The sequence below is a fragment of the Oncorhynchus nerka genome, linkage group LG3, assembly GCF_034236695.1.
Source record: "Oncorhynchus nerka isolate Pitt River linkage group LG3, Oner_Uvic_2.0, whole genome shotgun sequence".
NCBI classification, from domain to species: domain Eukaryota; kingdom Metazoa; phylum Chordata; class Actinopteri; order Salmoniformes; family Salmonidae; genus Oncorhynchus; species Oncorhynchus nerka.
Window position 1 is genome coordinate 23304828 of NC_088398.1, and position 24237 is coordinate 23329064.

General features: G+C 43.3%; 1 protein-coding gene across 4 annotated transcripts in view; it reads left to right on the forward strand.

The window, feature by feature from the left end:
* The first annotated feature begins 6878 nt into the window (after positions 1-6878).
* The window catches only part of LOC115105191 (upstream stimulatory factor 2-like), a 29585-nt gene continuing 12226 nt past the window's right edge, over positions 6879-24237 (forward strand). Inside the window, exons 1-5 of one of the 4 annotated variants that reach the window (XM_029626933.2) lie at positions 6879-7492; positions 21978-22015; positions 22324-22430; positions 23422-23541; positions 23817-23964. In XM_029626933.2, coding sequence (XP_029482793.1) covers positions 7452-7492; positions 21978-22015; positions 22324-22430; positions 23422-23541; positions 23817-23964 — 454 coding nt within the window. In that variant the 5' untranslated portion in view covers positions 6879-7451. The remainder of the gene's footprint in view (positions 7493-21977; positions 22016-22323; positions 22431-23421; positions 23542-23816; positions 23965-24237) is intronic. The other 3 variants (XM_029626943.2, XM_029626917.2, XM_029626925.2) reach the window with 3 other exon arrangements.

The window sequence follows — 24237 nt, forward strand, 5'->3', positions numbered from 1 at the left end:
TCTGCTAGCAGCACAAATGATAACGTCACTAGGTATGGCAATGATGAAACCTTTCAAATAAAAGCACGTATTTCAAAACGTTGCAATGTGAATAACTCATTCAAAACGGATTGAATTGCAATCAATAGCCACTTCTATTGTGACAACAAGAAAATGCAATGACAAATTTATGAAAACATATCCCAAATATGTTTTAAAATTATTTATATTTAGACCAATAATGGAAAAAACACAAAATTGACACTGGTATGTGTCCCTCCCCAATAGCAAGACACTGTAATAGACTGTACGTGGGTTACATATTGGCTCATAGAGATACATTTTTTACCCGTTTCAGTTAAAGTGGGGTGAGAAATACTCAGTAGGGTTTCTATTAAGAAGATATTATGCTTTGTTTTGGAGTGGGACTGTGTTGTAAATACCCAGCAGGACTTAATTCTCAGCCAGCAGCAGTCCCCCTGAAAAACCACACATATTTGGTTAGTAGAGACCATACTGAGTATTTCCCACCCCACTTTAGTTGAGACAGGTAGACAAGTTTTCTCTCTACAAGCCAATAAGTATCCCATATACCGTGTATTGCTTTGCAGTGAAATTAGTGGGTGAAGTAAGGAGTTACTCTGTATTAAACCAGTTGCCCAGCACAAGATCCATTCAAGTTTTGCGGACTCTATTGAGGATTTCCAATAAGATATGTTTGTATTTTATTAAAAGTGTATTTCTTTAAATATATATAGCCTACACAATATCTTTCAACATACTGGTATAAATAATCCAATATTACAAATAAAATACGTCAAATTATCAATAATTTGTTTCAGAGTGGGTTGCAAATGCTAAAGAAAAATCGAAGTTTAGTATGTCTTTGCAGTGGGACTGTTATTTTGAAAAAGAAAACCCGCGATCGTACTGCCAGCATAATATCCTGCTGATAGGAGAACGGTAACGCACGAAAGGTCGGAACGATTTTCGTGATTCCATTGAAAGAAAGAAGGCGGGTCTAAACGAGACCGCCCATTGTTGGAACCAATTAAATTATGTGAACATGAAGACTGTCAGCAAAAGTGACCTGTAACCAATCACAGAGAACAAGCTGGTGCTCCTGCTATTTCAGTTGGACACAAAGCCCAGGAAATGTGTTCCGCTCTTCGGTCAACTAGGGTAAAGTTCATTGTGTAATTAAAGGAGTAGCTAATCTTTATAAACTGCTTATGTGAGGTGAAAACAAATATTTATGTAAAAAAAATTAAATGTATTTTCACCAAATACAACCTTACCGTGAAATGCTTACAAGGCCCCTTAACCAACAATGCAATAAGTGCATTGACAACATCATCCCCACAGTGACCTTAAGTACATATCCCAACCAGATACTCGGTGCAGTATCTGCACCGAGCTAAAGGCTAGAGCTGCCGCTTTCAAGGAGCGGGACACTAATCCGGATGCATATAAGAAATCCTGCTATGCCCTCAGACGAAACATCAAACAGGCAAAGCATCAATACAGGACTAAGATTGAATCCTACTACACTGGCTCTGACGCTCGTCTGATGTGGCACTGCTTGCAAACTATTACGAACTATAAAGGGAAACCCAGCCGTGAGCTGCCCAGTGACGCAAGCCTACCGGATAAGCTAAATGCGAGGCAAGCAACACTGAAGCATGGATGAGAGCACCAGCTGTTCCGGACAAGTGTGTGATCATGCTCTCCGTAGCCAATGTGAGCAAGACCTTTAAACAAGTCAACATTCACAAGGTCGTAGGGCCAGACGGATTACCAGGATGTGTACTCAGAGCATGCGCAAAATCACTGGCAAGTGTCTTCACAGACATTTTAACATCTCCCTGACCGAGTCTGTAATATCTACATGTTTCAAGCAGACCACCCTAGTCCCTGTGCCCAAGAAAGTGAAGGTAACCTGCCTAAATGACTACCACCCCGTAAAACTCACGTCTGTAGCCATGAAGTGCTTTGAATGCCTGGTCATGACTCACATCAACACCATCATCCCGAAAAACCCTAGATGCACGCCAATTCGCATACCGCACCAACAGATCCACAGATGACGTAATCTCAATCGCATTCCTTTCCCACCTGGACAAAAGGAACATGTATGTGAGAATGCTGTTCATTGACTACAGCTCAGCGTTCAACACCAAAGTGCCCACAAAGCTCATCACTAAGCTAAGGAACCTGGGACTAAACACCTCCCAATGCCACTGGATCCTGTACTTCCTGACGGGCTGCCCCCAGGTGGTAAGGGTAGGCAACAACACATATGCCACGCTGATCCTCAACACTGGGGCCCCTCAGGGGTGCTGGCTTAGTCCCCTCCTGTACTCCCTGTTCATCCATGACTGTGTGGCCAAGCATGACTCCAACACCATAATTAAGTTTGTTGACGAGACAACAGTGGTAGGCCTGATCACCGACAACGATGAGACAGCCTACAGGGAGGAGGTCAGAGACCAGGCAGTCTGGTGCCAGGACAACCTCTCCCTCAATGTGAGCAAGACAAAGGAGCTGATTGTGGACTTGAGGAAAAGAAGGGCTGAAGGGCCCCATTAATGACGGGGCTCCAGTCGAGCGGAGTTTCAAGTTCCTTGGTGTCCACATCATCAACAAACTGTCATGGTCCAAACACACCAAGAGAGTCGTGAAGAGGGCATGACAACACCTTTTCCCCCTCAAGAGACTGAAAAGATTTGTCATGGGTCCCCAGAGCCACGAAAAGTTCTACAGCTGCACCATTGAGAACATCCTGCCCGGTTGCATCACCGTCTGGTATGGCAACTGCTTGGCCTCCAACCATAAGGCGCTACAGAGGGTAGTGCGTACGGCCCAGTACATCACTGGGGCCAAACTTTTTGCCATCCAGGCCTTCCGTCAGAGGAAGGCCCCAAAAATTCCAGTCACCCAAGTCATAGACTGTTTTCTCTGAAAGCGGTACCGGAGCACCAAGTCTAAATCCAAAAGGCTCCTTAACAGTTTCTACCCCCAAGCCATAAGAATGCTGAACGATTAATCAAATGGCCAACTGGACTATTTACATTGAACGTCCTCTCTGTCAACTGCGTTTATTTTCAGCAAACTTAACATGTGTAAATATTTGTATGAACATAACAAGATTCAACAACTGAGACATAAACTAAACAAATTCCACAGACATGTGACTAACAGAAAAGCTATAATGTGTTCCTGAACAAAGTGGGGTGAAAATCAAAAGTAACAGTCAGCATCTGGTGTGGCCACCAGCTGCATTAAGTACTGCAGTGCATGTCCTCCTCGTGGACTGCACCAGATTTGACAGATCTTGCTGTGAGATGTTACCCCACTCTTCCACCAAGGCACCTGCAAGTTCCAAGACATTTCTGGGGGGGAATGGCCCTAGCCCTCACCCTCCGATCCAACAGGTCCCAGACGTGCTCAATGGGATGGAGTTCCGGGCTCTTCGCTGGCAATGGCAGAACACTGACATTCCTGTCTTGCAGGAAATCACGCACAGAACGAGTAGTATGGCTGGCGGCATTGTCATGCATTACACCAAGGCAGGTCATGTCAGGATGAGCCTGCAAAAAGGGTACCACATGAGGGAGGAGGATGTCTTCCCTGTAACGCACAGCGTTAAGATTGCCTGCAATGACAAGCTCAGTCCGATGATGCTGTGACACACCGCCCCAGACCATGACGGACACTCTACATCCAAATCGATCCCGCTCCAGAGTACAGGCCTTGGTGTAACGCTCATTCCTTCGACGATAAATGTGAATCTGACCATCACCCCTGGTGAGACAAGACCTCAACTCGTCAGTGAAGAGCACTTTTTTCCAGTCCTGTCTGCTCCAGCAACGGTGGATTTGTGCCCATAGGCGACATTGTTGCCCGGTGAGATCTGGTGAGGACCTGCCTTATAACAGGCCTACAAGCCCTCAGTCCAGCCTCTCTCAGCCTATTACGGACAGTCTGAGCACTAATGGAGGGATTGTGTGTTCCTGGTGTAACTCGGGCAATTGTTGTTGTCATCCTGTACCTGTCCCGCAGGTGTGATTTTCGGATGTGCCGATCCTGTGCTGGTGTTGTTTCTTTTGGTGTTTTTCAGAGTCAGTAGAAAGGCCTCTTTAGTGTCCTAAGTTGTCATAACTGTGACCTTAATTGCCTACCATCTGTAAGCTGTTAGTGTCTTAATGACCGCTCCACATGTGCATGTTCATTAATTGTTTATGGTTCATTGAACAAGCATGGGAAACACTGTTTAACCCCTTTACAATGAAGATCTGTGAAGTTATTTGGATTTTTACAAATTATCTTTGAAAGAAAGGGTCCTGAAAAAATGAAGTTTCTTTTTTTGCTGAGTTTACATGTAGGTAGGGGTAAAGTGACTATGCATAGATAATAAACAGCGAGTGGCAGCAGCTATGTAAGATTATGAAAACAAACACTCGGCCAATATAAAGTGGATAGGGTTAAAAAATACTTCATTGTTCTTGTGCACCAGGTTTCTTAGTGGTTAGAGTGTTGGGCCAGTAACCAAAAGGTTGCTGGATAAAATCCCTGAGCCGACAAGGTAAAAACCTGTCAGTTAACCCATGGTTCCTCGGTAGGCCGTCATTGTAATTAAGAATTTGTTCTTAACTGGCTTGCCTAGTTACTTTAAAAATGGTTTGTTTTTGTAATCATTTATGGGAATATAAGTCTGTGTCACGCCCTGACCTTAGAGATCCTTATTTATTCTCTATGTTTGGTTAGGTCAGGGTGTGACTCGGGTGGGAAAATCTATGTTTTCTATGTCTTTGTTGTTTTGCCAGTCTGGTTCCCAATCAGAGGCTGCTGTCTATCGTTGTCTCTGATTGGGGATAATACATAAATTGTAATTTTCCACTTGGGTTTTGTGTGGTGTTGTTTTCTGTTTAGTGTCTGTGCCTGACGAGACTGTTTGCTTTCGTTTATTATTATTATTATTTTTTTTGTGTGTTTCTTGAAAATAAATATCATGAGCACTTTCCATGCTGCGCTTTGGTCCACTCTTCCTTCCACCGATGAGAACCGTTAGTCTGGTTCAAACATCATATTCAGCTAATCTCAAGATTATCTTTAGCAGAGGCTCATCAGAGAAGCAAGAGAAGGACCATTCTCCTCAGTGAATTTCATAAAAATGTAAATGTTCTAACATTTTAAAAGTTATCCTTGTTAAATATAACTAAACTAAATATAATCACGTCACCAAATAATTGATTAAAACACACCATTTTGCAAAGGTCTACAGTAGCCTCAACAGTACTCTGTAGGGTAGCGCCATGGTGTAGCCAGAGGACAGCTAGCTTCCGCCCTCCTCTGGGTACATTGACTTCAATACAAAACCTAGGAGGCTCATGGTTCTCACCCCCTTCCATAGACTTACACGGTAATCATAACTTCCGGAGGACGTCCTCCAGCGTATCAGAGTTTTTGCAGAATGAACTGACACGTTGTCCACCCAATCAAAGGATCAGATAATTAATCCAGTATTTAAAGCATAAGATACAGCTCGCTAGCACTGCAGTGTATAAAATGTGAATAGTTGACTCAAAGAGAAAGACAATAGTTGAACATTTTTAAAGAAATTAATTTCTTCCAAAATGAAGGAGAAGCAAGAGAGAAATTTATTTTTCACTTTCAGTTTCACCTTCTTAGCTAGCAAGTTTAGCCTACTAAAACACCCTGCTCAAACAGAAGGATACTATGTTAGCTAGCTGGCTATGACTTTCCAACACAACACTGGAACTCTTCCAAGTCAAGGTAAGCTTTTGGTATTACTAATGTATTGCCACCGGGGCCCGCTGGTGTAACTGCTGACTGACTGTATACTGTAACATTACTGCATGTTTGTAGAGGGTTTACTAACGCCTTAGTCCTATTAGCTATGACGTTACTTTAGCTGATATGGTGACAATGATGTAGAATGTGTGATGCGATTTGGCTTGGAAAGGTTTTTTCGCCTGGTCACATACAGCTGAGCTGATGTGTTGTGCATTGAAGTCCACAAGCAATGGGACAAGGTGAGTGGAGGAGAGCGCATAGATGCAAGAAGGATTACAACCTGGCTGCTATGAAAGTGAACTATGTTTATACCTGATTAGGGGTGTATTCATTCCACCGATTCTGTTGAAAAACATTTCTTAAAATACCTGAAGTTGTCCAATAGAAAATGTTGTTTGCAACTGTTGGACTAATGATTACACCCTATATCAGCTAGATGCATGCAAGATTGTGCAAGGTGGTATTAAATGTCATTGTTAGAACAATGGGATCTTATGGTTCTAAAATTAACTTAGCCTTAAGATGCTTTTTTGGAAACCGGGCCCAAGTCGGTAATCCCTGGCAAACTCCTACAACCGACCGAGCTACTGTAGATCATATTTAGGGAAGTTGTCAAGAAAATTATCATGCTCACCCAATCTAAAAAGTTGTATTAAATCATATCAAATATGAAACATGTTCCTTGGTGGTTCAATAGAAAATATCAGTGGAAGAAGAACCTCCTACACATATCCTCTTAATTTAGCTATTTAAATTGTATAATCAACCACTTTTTTAAAAATGTAGGTAGACTTTGCACACAATTTTTATTTTATTGATTCAATGTTTACAAAATGGTGCCGTTTGTTATCGTATATCACTTTTATTTGACAGGGTAGTCATGGGGTTAAAGCAAAAACCCGGATTCGATCTCAGCTCTCACCTGAGTAAACCAACGTGATCAACAGCATCACATGTCACATGAGCTTGATTTGTACTCCGAACAGTTTCGAAACCATCTTTGGTGTAAATATCAGACATGAATGTAGACAGGACAAAATTATCAGAGTTGTAATTGTAATGTAATAATAATAAAATGTTGGCACGCAATGGATATAATGGAGAAGGTTGACATGGGTCAAACATGGGTACATCAAATCAACATTGCAGAGTAGCCTACTGTTTATAAAACACATTTCTACATACTCCTCTTCCAAGACCAAAAGTTGAACAAAAATAGACGCAGGGCGGGGAATTAAATTCGCTAACACTAATAGTCCACTCCATATTTTGTGAGACACGACGGACGCTGGTTTACTGCAGAGGTTTTGAGAGGAGGAAAAAACCGAGCGTGAGAAAACAATTACCGAAATTACTCGACGAATTACTGTGCCATAACCTTGCAACGAAACAATTCCAACAGTCCAAGTTGCTATCCCGACGACACAGACTCAATTTAGCAGTGCGAGTAGCGCGAGTGAACCCGTGAAAACGAAGGCTTCGAGAGCGACATAAACCCCAGCCAGCGGCAGCGGTCTCCATTTTAACTTCGAGTCCGATCTATGCCTCACGTGTCTTGGACTGTCTCTCTCACATGACCCGAGTGTTTGTTCCCGTGATCAGCACTTCCATCTACGCGTCCGTGTCACTGAATATCACATTTTATTCCAACCCTGATGGATATGCACCTCGAACAGAGTCTGGACACCGCGACAAGGTAATACAATGCCCGCCACTTCCTCTCCATCATGTATGGACGTCTCTAGCAAGCGAAGGCCTGGCCTCCATTTTCTAGAGAACAGCTTGATTATGTGTAGTATAAACTAGATACTATAAAGTGGTTTATTTTAGTCATATTTTTGGGCAGCTAAGCTAGCAAATCCAATTAGAAAATGGTTACAGTATAGAAAACGATTGCAGCATTTCATGCAAACACGGTTATCTACGGTAGATAATTTACAGTATTAGGTAAGTAATCTAAATCTTGCTAATAGTAACGCTAGGCAGCTAACTAAACTAACGTTACCTAGCTAGCTAGGGCTATCAGTTTCGACAAAACACTGAACACTGAACATTCGTTAGCTTGCTAGATAACGTTAGTTAGTTCGTTAGTTAGATATACAAAGTTGTTCGCTTACAGCTATAATGTAGTTACTACATTCATTTTTGAACGTAGAAATCGCTCTGCAACGAACGTTATGGTGTAGAGAATCATTGTACCATCTAAACCGCAGTGAAATATATTTTTCCATAACCAAACATTGTATTTTCAGCTGTTTGAAGCAGGTGTACAAAACCGAAAGTAAGACTCAAAAACTACATTTTAAGACCAGGACGCATAGAAATGGCACACATAGAACAGACCTGCTGCTTCATAGACTTGCTTTCAAAGTGATTGTATAATGTACAATTCTATGTGAATTTGGTCAGGACATTGGTCAATTGAAATAAATTCATTAGATCCTAATCTATGGGTTTCACATGACTGGGAATACAGATACCTTAAAAGGTAGGGACGATGATCAGAACCAGTCAGTACCTTGTCTCACACCTCTTCACTGGAACATGCCATTGTACATGTAGATCCAGAGCATCCCAAACGTGCTCAATGGGTGACATGTAAAAGTATGCAAGCCAGGGAAGAACTGGGACATTTTCAGCTTCCAGGAAGCAAAGGGTGGCTACTTTGAAGAATCTCAAATTAGAAATCTATTTTAATCTAACACTTTTTTTTGGTTACATGATTCCATATGTGTTATTTCATAGTTTTGATGTCTTCACTATTATTCTACAATGTAGAAAATAGTACAAATAAAGAGAAACCCTGGAATGAGTAGGTGTCCAAACGTTTGACTGGTACTAATATATTATTACACACAGTTGAAGTCCGGTTTACATACACCTTAGCCAAATACATTAAAACACAATTTTTCACAATTCCTGACATTTAATCCTAGTAAAAAATCCAGTTTTAGGTCAGTTAGGAAAAGAGAAAGGAAAAGAGTAGAATAGAGAGAGTACCACTACCAGACCCACACACATCAGCAGAAGAGACTGCCTAGAGTGTAGCCTGTTTACCAGATAGCCAGTGGAGAGAAAATAGAATACACACCATATAAAACCCACATCACAGCACAGGGGTAACCCAAACAAGAATACCTCATACAATAATACTAATACTAATAATGGCAGAGCAATTCAACAGCAACTTCATACAAGAACGAACCCAGTCATCAACATAGGATTTGCAATAATCTGTATTATTTTCTAGTGGGTGAGTGCAGAGGGTATGAATGGGGGGGGTGTTCATCGACACAACAAAGGCCTTAAAAATGTCCAGTCTTCTCGGCCACATGTCATTAGTACACCTCACCTCAATACAGTTCACATAACAATGCACAACTTGCAAGCAACCCCCTTTTAACTAAAATGTCCATCAAAATACTTCTGGCAGGGCAATAATAGTCCAGCTCTAATGAACTTCAAGGGGAAGTGCATTTGAAAAATAGAGAGTCTGTTGCAGGGTAAAGCACTGGAACGAGAGGGAAGAGAAATAGAGAGAAAAAGAGAAATCTTAGCTGTGGTCTTCAGGCCTGCCGTGTACCGTCTGACTGTCCGATGGTTTGTTGGTTTGTATGTTAAAGCTTCGCAACAATGTTGCTACGAATCCATGCGATCCATAACGGGCGCGGTCCCAAACAAAAACAACCACGATCTAAAGCGATCACACCGATGATTGAGTTAACTACATTATAAACTACAAACGCTGAAAACAAAACACCTCTGCAGCACAGCACACACACAATCAAACTGTCGCGCCACCCAATAGCTCCTCCCCAAAGAGCTGAACGAACTCTCTTTATCGCCTCCTTCCTTACTGCTCATGCGCTCTTAAAGTGGCAGTGCACGGTGAAGGCTCCGAGCAGATTTCGCCACACTCCTCCCCCATGAAAAACAATGCCTGTAGAAACAGAGAGGATGCAGGCTTTGACAGGTTCATGTTCCTGCTACACAAAACCAGGGAAGTCCTCCTCATCAGAGTCCTCCACGAAGAGGTCCTGCAGGTGTTGCTTTTGCCTGCGATCCAGCTCTTCTGCCGTAGGGTAGCAGGGCTTTAGGTCAACAACATGCACTGTCCTGACATCTTCCCCAGTGTCCTCCAAACAGACCAAGTAGTTCACTGGTCCCAACTGCTGCACTACACGGTATGGACCTTTCCATCTCGAAGCTAGCTTGGCAGTGAACTTCTTAGATGCCTTTGACAGATGATGGGAACGTATCCAGACACGAGACTGGGGTGGAAAACACACGTCTCGTCTATGTTTGTCATAGTTTCTCAGCTGTCGTTGTTTGGCTTTGGTTTTGCTGGCCTCCACTCTGGCTAGCAAGGTGTGGTGGTGTTGTACGGCATCAAACGCTGGGCAGTCAGGTGAAACATTTGAACTTTGCAAGACCCTGTCCATCGGACCTTTAGTGGTCTTCCCAGGTGGAGTTCGGCGGGAGTGACCCCAGAAGTCTCCTGCACGGCAGAGTTCAGTGCAAAGCGAAATTCAGGGAGATGCTGATCCCACCTTGTGTGCTGATCCCCCACGAATGAAGCAATCATCCCCTTCAGGGTTCGGTTTACCCTCTCGGTCAGGTTGGTCTGAGGATGATAGGCTGTGGTCAACTTGGCAATTACACCCCAGTAGGTACAGAGCTCTTTGTAGATTCCTGATATGAACTGTGGACCTCGGTCAGAGAGGATTTGGTCTGGAATTCCAAATCTGGTAAAAACCTCCCTTCGCAGAATTAGAGCAATGGCTGATGCAGTAGCTTTGCGGAGGGGAAACAACTCCACCCAGTGTGTGTAGTTGTCCACTACCACCAATAAAAATTCATTCCGGGTCCCCCGGCTGGGAGGAAAAGGTCCCATGAGGTCAATTCCCAACATTTCATTTGGATGGTTCACCACGGTCTGCTGCATTTTCCCGGCAGGTCGGCCAATGTCTGGTTTGTATTTCTGGCAGACTTCACACTGCCGTACAAACTTCCGGGTATCAACCCACATGCCGGGCCAGTAAACCACCTCTTGTAGTCTTCGATAAGTTTTAAAAACGCCAAGATGGCCACTCATGGGATTGGCATGATAAGCTTGGATTATCTGGTCACACAATGTAGAGGGAATGAAGACGCGATAATGAGGGCTGTGTATTCCATCTCCTCTCGGAGTTTTTCGATACACTTTATCCTGAATTATGCTATACTTATCATTGAAGCGACTCTTGGAGTCTTCTTCAGACAGACTCTTGTGGATCGCCATGATGGCAGCATCCTTCTGCTGTGCTCTCCATACACTCTCATCATCCAGAGGAAAGGAATCATCCAGACATTTAGCGGTAGTATAAGTACTGCACAAGGGAGGACAAACATTGGCAGTCTCTGTAATCCGAGAAAGGGCATCTGGTACAACGTTCAGTTTTCCTTTGCGATACTCAATGATGAAGTCAAACTTCTGCAGTCTGATAGACCAGCGAATAAGACGGCTGTTGGTCTTGCCTGATGCCAGAACCCACTGCAGAGCAGCATGGTCTGTGACAACGGTGAAGATCTTTGCCTCCAAGTAGTAGCTCCATTTCTCCAAAGCCCACACCACAGCGAGGCACTCCCTTTCAGTCGTTGAATAATTCCTCTCGGCTGAATTAAGGGTGCGACTTGCATAGGCAAGAACTTCTTCTGTTCCAAGTCCTGTTTGTTGAGCCAAGACTGCTCCAAGTCCTGTTTGACTTGCATCCGTGTACACAATGAAATGAGCATTCAGGTTAGGATGTCCAAGCACTGGAGGAGTAATTAGACTGTTTTTGAGTGCTTCAAATGCACTTTGGCATGCAGGGGTCCATTGGAATTTCACACCTTTCTTCTTAAGGTGGTTGAGGGGTTCAGCTACCTTTGAAAAATCAGGCACAAACCTGTGGTACCATCCAGCCATACCCAGAAACCGCTGAACAGCCTTGAGGGATGTGGGAATTGGGAATTCCTGCACAGCTGCAACTTTGGCTGGATCTGCATGGATACCTTCAGCATTAACCACATGACCAAGGAACTTGAGTTCTGGCAGACAGAAACGACACTTCTTCAAGTTCAAGGTCAAACCTGCAGCCTTTAGTCTGTCGAAGACGGACTGAATGTCTTGCAGATGATCCGCAACAGAGGAGGAGTAGATTATGATGTCATCCAGATACACGAGACAATTTCTACCCCTCAGTTCTCCCAGGACAGTCTCCATCAACCGTTGGAAGGTTGCTGGAGCATTCTTCAAACCAAAAGGCATGACTTTGAAGGAGTACAAACCAGCAGGGGTGACAAAGGCAGTCTTGTCCTGACTAGCGGGATCCATTGACACCTGCCAATAGCCACTGTTCAGATCCAGATTACTAAAGATGGATGCTCCTGCCAGAGATTCCAGTATGTCATTTATGTTTGGTAGAGGGTAGGCATCACTTTCTGTTATGGCATTCGGCTTCCTGTAGTCCACACAGAATCGATATCCACCATCTTTCTTAGGAATCAGGACAACCGGAGAAGCCCATCCGGAAAAGAAGGTTCCACAATTCCATTCTCCAACATGCTTTTGAGCTGTTCATTGAGAATTTCCAGTTTGGCGGGGGACAGCCTGTAGGGACGCTGCTTAATGGGGACCTCATGCCGGGTATAGATTTTGTGTTTGAAGACGGTTGTACGGCCGAGTGTAAGAGTACAGACCTCACTGTTCACGTCCAACATCTGGGAGAGCTGCCACCTTTCATCATCCGATAGACATGCCTGTTCCACCGCTTGCTTGATGTAGAAATCAGCATCCGGTTTGCTTTTGCTCTCGGATAGAAGGGGGGGTACGGCGGCAATCAGGGTGATAGTTGGGTTCTCAGACTTCACTAGTGGAACATGTTTTTGTCTTTGTCTCTTTATATTTTCTCTGTCTCTGACTTGACCTTGTCCGGACCTTGCATAATGTAGCAGGCTCCAACCTGAAATCAGTGCATTACCAGGTTGAAATGGATGAGGCTGGGAATAGTCAGAGTGTAGCCGATAGGAGGGTTCGGACATAGAGATGGTCAGTCCACTGAAGAACAGGAAGTCTAGGCCAAGGACTACAGCAAATGCAAGGCTTGAATCTGCAAGTATTGCCACAGGAAGGTTAATAGTCTCACCATGCAGTTTTATTATTATACTAATCCAGCCCAAGGGGGTGGTAGGTTCTCCATTGGCCAAGTACAATGGTCCCTCCTCCCATGTTCGTAGCTCCTCATGAGGTAATGCCATGTTCTGCCACAGGGCCTCTTGCATCAGGGTGTAAGATGCCCCTGTGTCGATTATGGCCTTCCCTCTCCAGTTCCTAACAGTCAGAGGAACCAATAGTTGTTGCGGAATAGGAATAAGACCACTAGCTGTGCTGTCTAAAGGCTTCATGGTGGGCATTAAGGCTGACCCAATTGTATGCAAGCCACCACGCCTGTGTAGACTTTCAGTCTTCGGTCCTTTCTGACCTTTTCCTGAATCCTGATGCTGGACATAGAGCGGGCAAGAATCTGGAGGATGTTGGACTTTACACCTCCAACACATAACTGGACTTTTGTCCTGGATCTTGGGTACAAATATCTGAGACGGTTTAGCCCCAGGAGAGTTATGGGTATACTGGGATGAGGGAACGGTGTTTTTAGTTTGGAGGTGGTGCTTCCAGTCCTTCTCAAACTGAGTCCCAAGACGCACCAGATCATCCACATTTTGCACACGTTCTCGAAGTTGACTAGCAAGGCGGGGAACCATGTTCTTAAGAAGGAGTTTGACCATCTCCTGCTCAGTAATGTCAGCCTTCCATCTCCTACATAGAACTCGATAGGAGAAGGCAAAGTCCCGTATTGGCTCTGCTTCCCCCTGGACTCTGTTACGAACACGTTCCGCCAGTTCATCCCCATAGTCCTCTGAGAGGAAGGCTAAGAGGAATATTTTTTGAAACTCCTCCCAGGTTGACACATGTTCACGGGCTATCTCCCACCAGTCTCTTCCTGTACCATGGAGAACACTGCGGAGGGTGGCAAGAACCTCCAAGTCAGTAAGGGGCCGGATAGAAAGAAAATCATTACACTTAGATAAAAAAAAACAGTGGATCAACATCATCTTCTGGACTGCCAAAAGTGGGGAAAAGTATTTTGATAGGGATGGAGCGCTCTATAGGAGGCATGACAGTGGCAGAGGGAGTTCTGTTGTTTAACAGTATCTTCAGAGGGTTTTTTGTAGTACTACCTGTTCCTATTCCCTTACTGGCCAAGCCAGTGGCAGAGGTAAAACCTGAGGGAGGTGCAGAAGATTTGTCCAGAAGGGAAAAGCACTGCATTACCTCCTGGTGCAGCCCTTCCAGTTGAAGGTCTGTGGCCTTCTGTGCTTTTTTCATCTCATTAACGGTGTCCTTTTGAGTCTTTTCAATCAAAAATCGTAGTTCCCCTGTGAGAGAGTTCTTCATGTCCTCCATAACTTCCTTCAGATAAGAACACACTCCCTTCACAACAGAGGCTTGACTCCTCTGCTCTCTGTTTTTGTTCCTCCTCAAGAAAGATTATGACTTGATGATGGTTAGTTTCCATTTGTGTTTTGAACCGGTGCAGTTTTCCTTGAATATCCTGCTTCAGAGAATCTTGTAAATATTTCTGTCTCTGAACAATTTGTTGTTGGTTTTCCTCCATTTGACAGGGAAGGTAATCCAACCTCCTCTGCACATCTGTCTGATGAGCCTCCACACATTCACTGAGTTTGCGAATGGCATTCTCCTGCATTGTCAAACTATGATTGGTGTGTGTCCATTGATGTTCCAGTTGTCCAATGATCACAGAGACACCTCTCCCAGTCTCTCTGGACAGGGTAACCGGAAGGGTTTGAGGGGAGGGTAATGGTGGAGATGTTATAGGTGAGCCAGAAGCCTGGGGATTAGGGGCAGTGCTATCCAACTCCATTAGTTCATCGAGTCCTTCCACAATGAAAGAATCCCGAACATGATTACCATCAGGTGTGTCCACATTGACACAGTATGGGGTTCCAACAAAAGACATGATTCAACCTTGTGTGGATGGTGTCATGGGTGTTTCTCTTCAAGTCCCTGTTCGGGCGCCAATTCTGTAGCGGTATTTATTTGAGAGGGGTATAGAAAGATTTTGTTCGGGCGCCAGGCAGGTATTAACCATGCCGAAAGGAAAAGAGTAGAATAGAGAGAGTACCACTACCAGACCCACACACATCAGCAGAAGAGACTGCCTAGAGTGTAGCCTGTTTACCAGATAGCCAGTGGAGAGAAAAGAGAATACACACCATATAAAACCCACATCACAGCACAGGGGTAACCCAAACAAGAATACCTCATACAATAATACTAATACTAATAATGGCAGAGCAATTCAACAGCAACTTCATACAAGAACGAACCCAGTCATCAACATAGGATTTGCAATAATCTGTATTATTTTCTAGTGGGTGAGTGCAGAGGGTATGAATGGGGGGTGTTCATCGACACAACAAAGGCCTTAAAAATGTCCAGTCTTCTCGGCCACATGTCATTAGTACACCTCACCTCAATACAGTTCACATAACAATGCACAACTTGCAAGCAACCCCCTTTTAACTAAAATGTCCATCAAAATACTTCTGGCAGGGCAATAATAGTCCAGCTCTAATGAACTTCAAGGGGAAGTGCATTTGAAAAATAGAGAGTCTGTTGCAGGGTAAAGCACTGGAACGAGAGGGAAGAGAAATAGAGAGAAAAAGAGAAATCTTAGCTGTGGTCTTCAGGCCTGCCGTGTACCGTCTGACTGTCCGATGGTTTGTTGGTTTGTATGTTAAAGCTTCGCAACAATGTTGCTACGAATCCATGCGATCCATAACGGGCGCGGTCCCAAACAAAAACAACCACGATCTAAAGCGATCACACCGATGATTGAGTTAACTACATTATAAACTACAAACGCTGAAAACAAAACACCTCTGCAGCACAGCACACACAATCAAACTGTCGCGCCACCCAATAGCTCCTCCCCAAAGAGCTGAACGAACTCTCTTTATCGCCTCCTTCCTTACTGCTCATGCGCTCTTAAAGTGGCAGTGCACGGTAAAGGCTCCGAGCAGATTTCGCCACAGGATCACCACTTTATTTTAAGAATGTCAAATATCAGAATAATAGTAGAGAATGATTTATATCCGTTTTTATTTCTTTCATCACATTCCGAGTGGGTCAGAATTTTTACATACAATCAATTAGTATTTGGTAACATTGCATTTAAATTAGTATTTGGAAACATTGCATTTAAATTAATTTAGGTCAAACGTTTCGGGTAGCCTTCCACAAGCTTCCCACAATACGTTGGGTGAATTTTGGCCCATTCCTCCTGACAGAGCTGGTGTAACTGAGCCAGTTTTGTAGGTCTCCTTGCTCGCACACGCTTTTTCACTTCTGCCCACAAATCTTCTATAGGATTGAGGTCAGGGTTTTGTGATGGCCATTCCAATACCTTGACTTGGTTGTCCTTAAGCTATTTTGCTACACATTTGGAGGTATGCTTGGGGTCATTGTCCATTTGGTAGACCCATTTGTGACCAAGCATGAACTTTCTGACTGATGTCTTGAAATGCTGCTTCAATATATCCACAATTTTCTTTCCTCATGATGCTATCTCTTTTGTGAAGTGCACCAGTCCCTCCTGCAGCAAAGCACCCCCACAACATGATGCTGCCGCCCCGATGCTTCACGGTTGGGATGGTGTTCTTCGGCTTGCAAGTCTCCCCCTTTTTCCTCCAAACATAATGATGGCCATTCTAGCCAAAGAGTTCTATTTTTGTTTCATCAGGCCAGAGGACATTTCTCCAAAAAGTACGATCTTTGTCCCCATGTGCAGTTGCAAACCATAGTCTGGCTTTTTATGGCGGTTTTGGAGCAGTGGCTTCTTCCTTGCTGAGTGGCCTTTCAGGTTATGTCAGTATAGGATTCGTTTTACTGTGGATATAGATAGTTTTGTACCTGTTTCCTCCAGCATCTTCACAAGGTCCTTTGCTGTTGTTCAGGGATTGATTTGCACTTTTCACACCAAAGTACGTTCATCTCTAGGAGACAAAATGCGTCTCCTTCCTGAGTGATATGACGGCTGCATAGTCCCATGGTGTTTATACTTGCGTACTATTGTTTGTACAGATGAACGTGGTACCTTCAGGCATTTGGAAATTGGTTCATATTTGGGAGCAGTCTTGTGGAGGTCTACAATTTTTGTTCTGAGGTCTTGGCTGATTTCTTTTGATTTTCCCATGATGTCAAGCAAAGAGGCAAAGAGTTTGAAGGTAGGCCTTGAAATACATTCACAGGTACACCTCCGATGGTCTCAAATGACTTCAATTTGCCGATCAGAATCTTCCTTAAGCCATGACATAATTTTCTATATATTTCCAAGCTGTTTAAAGGCACAGTCAACTTAGTGTTTGTAAACTTCTGACCCACTGGAATTGTGATACGGTGAATTATAAGTGAAATAATCTGTAAACACTGTTGGAAAAATTACTTGTGTCATGCCAAAACTATAGTTTGTTAACAAGAAATTTGTGGAGTGGTCATGAGTCATTAAAACTTGTATGTAAACTTCCGACATACAGTTGAAGTCGGAAGTTTACATACACTTAGGTTGGAGTCATTAAAACTCGTTTTTCAACCACTCCACAAATTTCTTGTTGACAACCTATAGTTTTGGCAAGTCTGTTAGAACATCTACTTTGTGCATGACACAAGTAATTTATCCAACAATTGTTTACAAACATTCATATTATGATGCTTCTATTCCAAGAAAAACAAAACACCTCCTGGGTTTCCTGTAGGATGGAATGGAAAATATGGCGCTGTACAACATGATGGTTGGGAGTAGGCTACAGTACTGGGCTATTTAGCTAAAGAATCTTCATGTCGTGGGGGAGACCGGGGTTCAATTCCCCGACGGGGACAAAGGAATTAGGCTGTCCTTGTAAAAAAAAAAAATGATTTGTTCTTAACTGGCTGCCTAGTTAAATAAAGGTTACACTAAGAGCATAACATTTCTACATCCTAATTGTAGTCTAACCAATACCCATACGGAGATTCAGTCAAAAATAAAAATCTCATTAATTTATCAAGACCAGTCCCCATGCTTGTCTCGGAGCAGCGCGAAATGGTGCTTAAGTAGTTGTAGGCTATTGCTTCTAACTTCAATATGCTATTTTAATAAGACACCACTTTTAACAGAACATTACTCAATGCTAGTGAGACTCATGTCACCTATAGTAGATTAAAAACAATATGACCTGACTCTCCACCAATAATTCCATAGAGGATTGGAGGATATTTCTGTAATTCAGTGATGTTTTTTCCCCCATAGTTATGTATCCAAAACAAATGACAAAGTTAACATTGCATTTTGAAAGAGTATTTTTATTTTATTAATGATCATCCACCTCTGGCCTGCTCGCCTCCCTACCACTGAGGAAGTACAGTTCCCGCTCAGCCCAGTCAAAACTGTTCGCTGCTCTGGCCCCCCAATGGTGGAACAAACTCCCTCACGACGCCAGGACAGCGGAGTCAATCACCACCTTCCGGAGACACCAGAAACCCCACCTCTTTAAGGAATACCTAGGATAGGATAAAGTAATCCTTCTCACCCCCCCCTTAAAAGATTTAGATGTACTATTGTAAAGTGGCTGCTCCACTGGATGTCATAAGGTGAATGCACCAATTTGTAAGTCGCTCTGGATAAGAGCGTCTGCTAAATGACTTAAATGTAATGTAAATGTAAGAACAGCGGAAATGTTTCCGTAGTCAGCACCATTATTAGTGCAATGCCCCTTTGTGTTGCTCTGTGCTACCCAGTGTGGCGGGGTGGGGGTCCTCCCTTCCCCATGGGCTAGGTCCGTCTTCTGTGCCCGGCTCTGCGGCCCTTCCTGTGCCCCCTGCCCTCGTGCCTTGAACCTTGCGCGCTTTCAGTGGATACAGCTGGAGAACTGCAAGGCAATCCCATTGTGCGCCACTCGGGAGCATGACCAATATATATTGTCCTGCTAATAACAGAGTTAATAATAGATATGTGATTATATCCAAGGGGCTTTTATATTATTCTAAATTCATAATAATATTAGTCGCTTTGTTTAAATAACTATTTTGGAGATTTCATTTTTCAAATGACAAGCGAGGAAAAGGTCTGTTCTTGAACATGGGGTGAGACATTGTTACTAATTTGTAAATAAAGCCAGTTTGTTATTTGGAATGCTTTATTTCTTTTTTTAGAGGGTGAGAAACCAAAAACCTACAGTCATCTCATGGGTCTCCCAGTCGAGGCCGGCACAGGTATTGAACCAGCATCTGTAGCAACATATGCACTGCTATGTAGTGACCAGTCGGAAGTAGGCTACAGTAAGAGCAAAATAATCCTAACCTTATTGGAACAACAGTTTTAGCAAGTAATACTGAAGTCTTGCACAATTATCAGTTTCTATTTAGGTTTATGTTGCCCATTCATTGTCAGAGACACTGTAGGACCCAAAAGCATAATCAGTGCTCTAACTCCCCCTTGCTGGTCTGGAGCAATGAACTGGTGACGCAGGGTACCGTACTAAACCAAAAAGTCCCGCAGCATAATGGCAAAACTTTTAGTGGAGCAACCACTGTATGTATGTATGACCGCTACGGCCGGGTATAGTTATATCTACCGCAACCCTTTACAGACGTAGAACTCAGTTACAGCAGCGTGTCGATAGCAACAATGTACTTTTTGCAGAATTAGAAAAAGTGACTCATCAGAAGCGTCTGTAGGCCTACCATTTCAGACAGTAGAATTCTGCTCTGGCATAGAATTATCTGTATTTTTACCCGGATAACAAACTTTGCTGATTTAATCTACTGATGTTTTTTTTTTAATGCAGTTTGCTATGGTAGGGTAGCTAGATGTGTTTTCTTTCTACTAAATGTCTTGTTAAGCCACGGTATTTAACAAATGTTAAAGTACTTTTTTTTTAGCAGAGTGTGGTCTATATGATTTGATTTACAGTTCTGGTTGCCTAGTGATGGACGTTAGTCCCGCTTCATATCACCAGAGAAGATTTCGTGTCAGCATTTCAATAAGCCGTAGTGTAGCCTACCCTAAAAGACAAACAAACATGCTCTAGCCAAGGCGCTTTCAGGGTTAATTGATACCGGCTACCTGTAGCCTACTGTAATTCCATATTAGGGCCTTTGAGACAAAATGAATAGGCTCGGCTCTTCTACATGCACCAGACCGAAGACTGAACACACGCTTACATCATTAGCCAAGAGAAAGCGCAGGCAGGGCAGCGCCCAAGAGAGAGGATGGGGCCGTGCCTATATGATCTCTTGGTAATCTGCATCTCGCAATGTCTTGTCTTGCATGCCTCACAAATTCACCAAAGTAGCCTAAAGTTTGCCTCTTCCTCCCTGTTTTTATTTAAATTATACAACTTTTTTTTGTCTATCGTGTAGTTAGGCTATAACAGGGGAAATCATGTTTTTTGATAACTGCACTGGGATTTGAATTATGTGGAGGGGAAAACAAAGAGAAAAAACCAACAGTTTTTCAGTTAGGGATGTCATTTAAATGATCCCAACTTTGTGTAAACGTTTCAACGTTCACCACTAGTATATGAGTATACACCTGTTCTTTCCATGACATAGACTTACCAGGTAAATCCAGGTGACAGCTATGATCCCTTATTGATGTCACATGTTAAATCCACTTCAATCAGTGTAGATGAAGGGGAGGAGACAGGTTAAAGAATGATTTTTAAGCATTAATACAGTTGAGACATTGTGTACGTCTGCTATTCGGAGAATGATTGGGCAAGTCAAAAGATGTAAGTGCCTTTGAAAGGGGTATGGTAGATGCCAGGCGTACAAGTTTGTGTCAAGAACTGCAACACTGCTGGGGTTTTCATGCTAAACAGTTTCCCGTCAGAATCGAGAATGGTCTACCACCCAAAGGACATCTAGCCAAATTGACACAACTGTGGGACGCATTGGAGTCAACATGGGCCAACATCCCTGTGGAACGCTTTCGACACCTTAGCTGTTCCTAATGTTTGTTATGCTTTGTGTTTAAAATATATATATATATAAATGTATATATAATCATGTTTTTTGCAGCGGTCACCACTGCTAGATGAATATAAGAAAACACTGCCCATTTGATTCTTGAAGCATTTAACATACTAAATGTAGAATATCTCACCCATGTGGGAGGCTAGTTGAATATAAACAACTCACCCCCTTACACAGCATCAAATTTTCCCGCAACTCTGAGGAGGTTAGTGCTGTCCGATGTCACAGGGATGCTGGCGAGCATACTGTAGGCCATGGTGGTTACCTCCCAAGGATTCAAGATTGCATAGACGATGGTGGAAACTGTTTTAATTGGTTTAGTCCACCAACTTCAAACAGCCACGTTGTTTTGTTATTGAAAATATATTTTACAGCGATATTTTTTTATTAATTAATTTAAAAAAAATAGATTCCCTACACAATGATTCCCTGCGCTATTCAAATTGAGCGAAGAAGAATTTTAGCAACCAGGAAATGACAGGGCGATTTCTACATCGGCCCTTGCCCCAGTCACACATTGCTTGAGGAGGCGATGACCGTGCCTTTTAATGACGCTGATGTAAGAGGGGAAGCAGTGGTGTGAAGTACTTAAGTAAAAATACTGGCATCTCTAAATGCTCTGTTTGTTAATGATGTCTGACTATTGGAATATACCCCCTGCTATCTGTAAATATTATGATTTTTGTAATTCTTTTTTAAAACGGTGCCGTCTAGTTTGCTTAATATAAGACATTTCAAATGATGTATTCTTTCACTTTTATTTTTGATACTTAAGTATATTTTAGCAATCACATTTACTTTTGAAACGAACATATTTTTAAAACCACATTTTTTTTAGACTTTTACTCGAGTATTATTTTACTGGATGACTTTTACTTGAGTCATTTTCTATTAAGGTATCTTTACTTTTACTGTATGACAATTGAGTACTTTTCCCAACACTGTTGGCAGTTAGCCAAGTCACTAACATCTGCACTCCACTGCCATCCCCCACTCTATATTAACCTTGTCAGCTAGACCTTGCGTGCCTATATTTAGAATGTTTCCTTTGTTCATGTCTTCCTAGTCACGACAAACAAGAGGAGGAGGTCGTCCAATTAGAAGGTAAGAATTTATGGTGGGATGTATGCGTTTCGGATGCATGTGTGCCATTGTGCGTAACTTCGCCATTCTGACTCTTTCATACATTCCAAAGTACTGACATTTCAGGCATCCTCTTGAAAAACCTGCTGCTTTAAAAACCGACCAAAGAACAGACCGAAAACACGTGCTTAAGTGTCAAATGTTTGTAGGCCTAGCTTTTTTTGCAATAATACTCCTTGCCTCACTCATTTCTCATCAAAGGATATCTGAGTGTTCATTTTCTCTTCCATCCTTCTATCGATCCTCTCATTCCACTGTCCCTCTCTCAGGAGACGGGGAAGGGGAGCAGACTGCTGTTACCATAGGCAGCATTCAGCAGGCCCAGGCATTCGCGGACCACAACATTCAGTACCAGTTCCGCTCTGAGGGTGGTCAGGTGGGTGTCTCCTGAACAGTTTTTTTTATTTTTAAGAAACCTTTAACTAGCTGAATTCACATAGGTCTGTTTTTACGGTATGAGGTCAGTTTACTGCATCACTCACACTAGAGCAGGGATGGGCAACTCTGGTCCCCAGGAGCCAGAATGGTGTCATACTTTCCCCCCATCACTAGCAAACACAGGTTATTTTAAACTAATTGCATTCTGAACCGACAATCATGATTAGTTGATTATTGGAGTCCGGTGTGTTAACTGGGGCTGGACACCCAATCAGGCCCCCGTGGACTGGTGCTGCCCATCCCTCCATTAGAGAATCAACCGCATCACACAATGGAAAACCCTGAATAACCCTGTAATTCAACACTAACCTCTCCGTTGAATTGAGAGCCTTTTGTTCGTTCGCTTTGAACCCAGACAGCAGAACCGGCCAGGACACTGATATAGGCCTACAGGTTTGGATGTCAGATTGGTTTGTTAATTGTCTGCTCTTTTGTGGGCTGTCACAGTGAATGTTATATCTTCACATAAACCCTTTTTATTTTTTGGGGGGTGAAGGATGAAGCTAGATAGAGCTGGTCCTTTCGCTGCTCAGTTGGAGTAAACACAGTTAGTGTGAGTGATCATGTGACTCCAATCCCCTTCCTGGATTGGCATGCGGCTGGTGTCACATGTTAGTCAGGAGGTGAGTCACACGATGAAGGGGTACAAATGCAGATTATTTTGAAGCTGTTTTTATATTGAATTAGACACATTCTGCCATATAAGCATACGTTGGGTGTGTAGATCAATTGTAGGCCTAGCAGTATCTTTCAATGTGCAAGGGTTTAAATACTATAGCCTAGGGTGTGAACCTCAATATGACGTAAACAACCTGCAAGTACTGAAAACCCAGTGACATTAAAATGACAGTGGTCAGGCTAGAAGGCATCCCATGCTCTTTGTTGTAGAATTAATGACTCTGGTTTCTCTGTCTCCCTCTCTTCCCCAGGTGACTTACCGTGTTGTCCAGGTAACTGACCAGCAGCTGGAGGGGAGAGATGACGGGGGAGGGCCGGTTAGCGTGGTCTCCACGGCCGCCTTCCCCGGCGCTCCTCAAGCAGTGGCCCAGGTAGGTACCAGAACACCAGGAACCGAGGCCACTACTGTCACCCTTTACAATAACACAGTTCCTAATGGCTAGGGAGCCTGACATATTTCAGTAGTATCAAACTATTGATCGTTATACAAGTTATCTGTGTATTGTTGTTGTGCAAGAATCAGGACACTTACATTTATTTATATATATATGTCACTTGTTGTAATGAATTGTTATCAAGTAATATCCATGTCGTAAGTTAGTTGTCAGTAGGGCCTGCTAACCCTTCCCACCTTGTCCCCTGTCAGGCTGTGATCCAGAACCCTTTCAGTAATGGGGGTAGCCCCGTGGGAGATACGCTGGGAGGGGAGACGCGCTTCGCCTACTTCCCAGCTACGGCTGTGAGCGACGGCACTGTGTCTGTGCAGACCACCTCCGACCCCACACAGGCTGGGGGTGAGTCAGCACTACCTCTACTTCTAACGCTAGGCTAGCAGTCTTCTGAGGGCAAAATACTGTCCCTCGTTTTTGGTTCAAGTCCAGACATAAAGAAGAATGACCACTTATCAAATTGACATTTGAGTACCCTGACACAGTGCTGACTGAGAGAGATTAACTGTTCATCCCCTCAGCCACAAGGTTTGTCTCAGTGCTAGAGTCCAGTGTCACTCAGCAAATTCTCCTCAAGACTTTGTCACTGAAGTCTCCAACCTGCCCCATGTCTGTCTC